We start from the raw sequence: 3265 nt of genomic DNA, 5'->3' as shown, positions 1-3265 counted from the left end.
GATTTACGTGTTAGTTTTCTTAATAAAGAAATGCACTGATGTAGGGATCGATTGATTCGGGTAAGGAAAGATAGATTCGTGATCTTTTGTATGTTAGGAAATTAGTGGTTTGCAAGGAAAGAGTGGAGAGAAAAAGACCAATGCGACCACGTATAGATTCCATAATAAATTAATTAGGTCCATAACGGGATTTGTTTACAATGCGTTAGGATTTACGTGTTAGTTTTCTTAATAAAGAAATGCACTGATGTAGGGAGCGATTGATTCGGGTAAGGAAAGATAGATTCGTGATCTTTTGTATGTTAGAAAATTATTGGTTTGCAAGGAAAGAATGGAAAGAAAAAGAACCAGTACGAGCGGGTGGTGGGAGGTGGGACGAATAAAAACTGGAGGAAATTGGGAGGTGGGAGGGGGCGAGTAAAAACTGACGAAAAAAACCCAACAAAATTGGGAGGTGGGAGGGAGAACGAAAAAAACCAAAAAGGATGGAAGAAGGACGAAAATAAACCGTATGAGGCTACCAACTACTTCATTAGAAGTAGAGATTGTCTTAGCATACTCTTATTGCAGAACGAGGAGCGCATCTCACGATACAGATCCAACGCTTCTGAGTCGAGGGGCACGACACCTGGTGGACACCAAATATTCACTCTATTTTTATTCATATAATACTATATTGCCAGAAAAACAAATACAACAGAACACATACAAATACCCTGAGGTCCCGAACACCGAAAGACTCACGCAAGACACAATTGCAGTAAGAAAAAGAGACCAAAGGTTACATTTCTCGCTTCTTCAACTTTACCATGAGTCCATTTTTCATCTGCAGCACACAAGACATCTTCGGCTGGACTCTGTGCCCTTCAACCACCTCCACATCAAAGTTCCACACCATTGCCGCAACAATAGTATTCATCTGCATGAATGAGACGTCCTTGCCAAGGCACAGCCTCGGGCCCGAGCTGAATGCCAAAAATTTGTGAGACGGCACGTACCGCAGCTTCTTGCCATCCTCTGAGAGCCATCTATCCGGGTTATACTCCAGGCAGTCTTTCCCCCACACGCCTTCCATTCTCCCCATGGAGTGGAGAGAAATCAATAAGGTGTCACCGGCGTGCACTACATGGCCACTCGGCATCACGTCGTTGGCGACCGCCGTCTTACGCTCGATGGGGACCGGCGGGTGCAACCTGAGAGACTCGTGTAGGGCGGCTCTCATGTAGACCAGAGATTTGGTCTCCTCCGGTTCAAAGATCACCATGGTGCTGCTGTTGTTGGCGCCTGTGGCTGCTTTCCGTGATGCAATAGGTGATAGTTCGTTGCGGATGGCCGACATGACATGAGGGTTTTGGGCGAGGTTGTAGAAGACCCATGTCAAAGCTGTGCCGATCGTGTCCCTCCCAGCGATCATGTAGTTGATGAGCGTCGCATGGAGCAAGCCATCGTTCTGCTGGTAGTCTGGATCGTCGATGTAGGAAGACAGAATGTCCACGGAAGAAGGATCTCCCTCGTTTGCAACATGTTCCTTCTTCTTCCTCCTCTCCATCATCTCCTCAATGAACCCACCTAGAACCGTGTGCGCTGCGGCGAGCTTCCTTTCCGGGCCGATATTTAGCCGCCTCATCGCCTTCCAGCAAGAGGCCGGCACGGTGTGCCGGAACAAGGCGACCTCCATGACCGTGTCCATGGCGGCCGCTGCGTCCATGGGGGGCATGTCCGGGGAGAGGAGGCCAGGGTCCACGCCGAAGAGAGGCGCGGCGGTCATGTCGAACACGAGCCTCGTTGTCAAATCTTGCAGGTCGAACGGGGTCGCGGTGCTCGCCATGTGCATAAGCACCGGCAGGAGGCCGTTCTCCACCTTGTCACGGCAGGAACCGGTCATACCGGCAAGCAACCGTGGGTTGCTCAAGACTCTCTGGGCTCTTGCGCGCTGCCGACGCCAGGGCTCGCCTTCAGTCGTGAAGAAGCTGCCACCGGCGATGTCAAAGATGGCGGCGAACTCCGCGCCCTTGGGGAAGTTGGTGTGGTTCGTCGTGAAGATGTGCCGGACGTTGGCCGGGTCGCAGGTGAGGAAGAACCGCATCCCGGTCCCCGGTGGGCCGTGCGCCCTGAAGTTGTGGCCTGCTTCGGCGAGGACGGCGGCGAGGTAGTCGTGCAGGTTGTGGAAGTTGGCGATAAGGTAAGGTAACACGCCCACTATTGGCCAGTTTGTGGGGAGCACTGATGGGTTCTTTGATCTACTAGACCTGAGGTACAACGTGTAGAGGGGAACAAGAATGATGGCCAGTGTGGAGATGAGCAGCTCTTGCGAGAACATAATCGACATTGCTATCAGTGGTGTGGGGAGATGCTTCTACTTTGGGTGTATATATGCTGCATGGTCATGGCGGTAGCTCCATTTATATAGTGAGAAGTTTCCCTCGGTGGCATGCATGCAGCAGCCATGAATCCTCTGTGTTTATTAGTTAATGCTCGGGCACAAAATCTGAAAATTTGTAGTAAATGTGTGGGAGGTTTAGCGCTGGCAGTTGGTTCGATGGATGCATTAATAGAGTCAACGATGAGAGTTGCTTAACTACTGTGTATATGCTGGCAATCCTTGATACTCCATGCTGCCCCATGCTGCATGAACTAATAAGATGTTATAATCAGTGGAGTATGATGTACAAGACCTTGGTTTAGAAGACACTGTCTTTGATTAATTCGGCTTCACATATCACTATCAGGTCCATCACGCGTACCCGGCCCCCGGTCATCTTCCACCACGATCTCAAGTCGGTGCATGCATATGCGTATGGTCTACCATTTGCCCATATACTAATTCGGGATGAAAACAACGTGTATGCATGCAGCTGGTAGGTATCATGGCGAGATGTATCTCAGGCATTAATCACCTCTGGTCGGTGCATCCACAACCACAGAACATATCATGGCGAGATGTATTTATAGCTGATCGGTCACCACAGCGAAAAACAGTAGGAAGACCCCTACTCGCCATTTTATATTATATCAAATGGGATATGTGCACAGGAGCGGATCAGAGCAATCACAAGGCATCTAACCAGAATTGCATGCCTTCTTTAAGGCTAGTCCGAGCACTATGTATAATTAGTGCAACAATGTTTTAATCAGTCCTCCGCAATCATTTGCTTTTTTGAGGGATTTCAATAATCTGCTTTTTGGGGATTTGTTCTCAAGGTCCATTGTTTTGGGTCAGATACTCGAACAGCCCATTATCTTGATTTCCATGAAACCCTCATAA

General features: G+C 49.1%; 1 protein-coding gene across 1 annotated transcript; it reads right to left on the bottom strand.

Moving 5' to 3' along the window:
* Positions 1 to 632: 632 nt before the first annotated feature.
* LOC125534510 (noroxomaritidine synthase 2-like) lies at positions 633 to 2372 on the bottom strand. The gene has a single exon (XM_048697717.1). It carries the CDS (start codon positions 2327 to 2329, stop codon positions 782 to 784), a length of 1548 nt encoding a protein of 515 aa, XP_048553674.1. The 5' UTR covers positions 2330 to 2372; the 3' UTR covers positions 633 to 781.
* Between the last annotated feature and the right edge of the window lie 893 nt (positions 2373 to 3265).

The sequence above is a fragment of the Triticum urartu genome, chromosome 2 (assembly GCF_003073215.2).
Source record: "Triticum urartu cultivar G1812 chromosome 2, Tu2.1, whole genome shotgun sequence".
NCBI lineage: Eukaryota > Viridiplantae > Streptophyta > Magnoliopsida > Poales > Poaceae > Triticum > Triticum urartu.
This window is presented reverse-complemented; position numbering and strand designations above follow the sequence as displayed.

Excerpts from the sequence above, each read along its gene's own strand:
- LOC125534510 (XM_048697717.1), bottom strand. The coding sequence starts at position 2,329 with ATGTCGATTATGTTCTCGCAAGAGCTGCTCATCTCCACACTGGCCATC.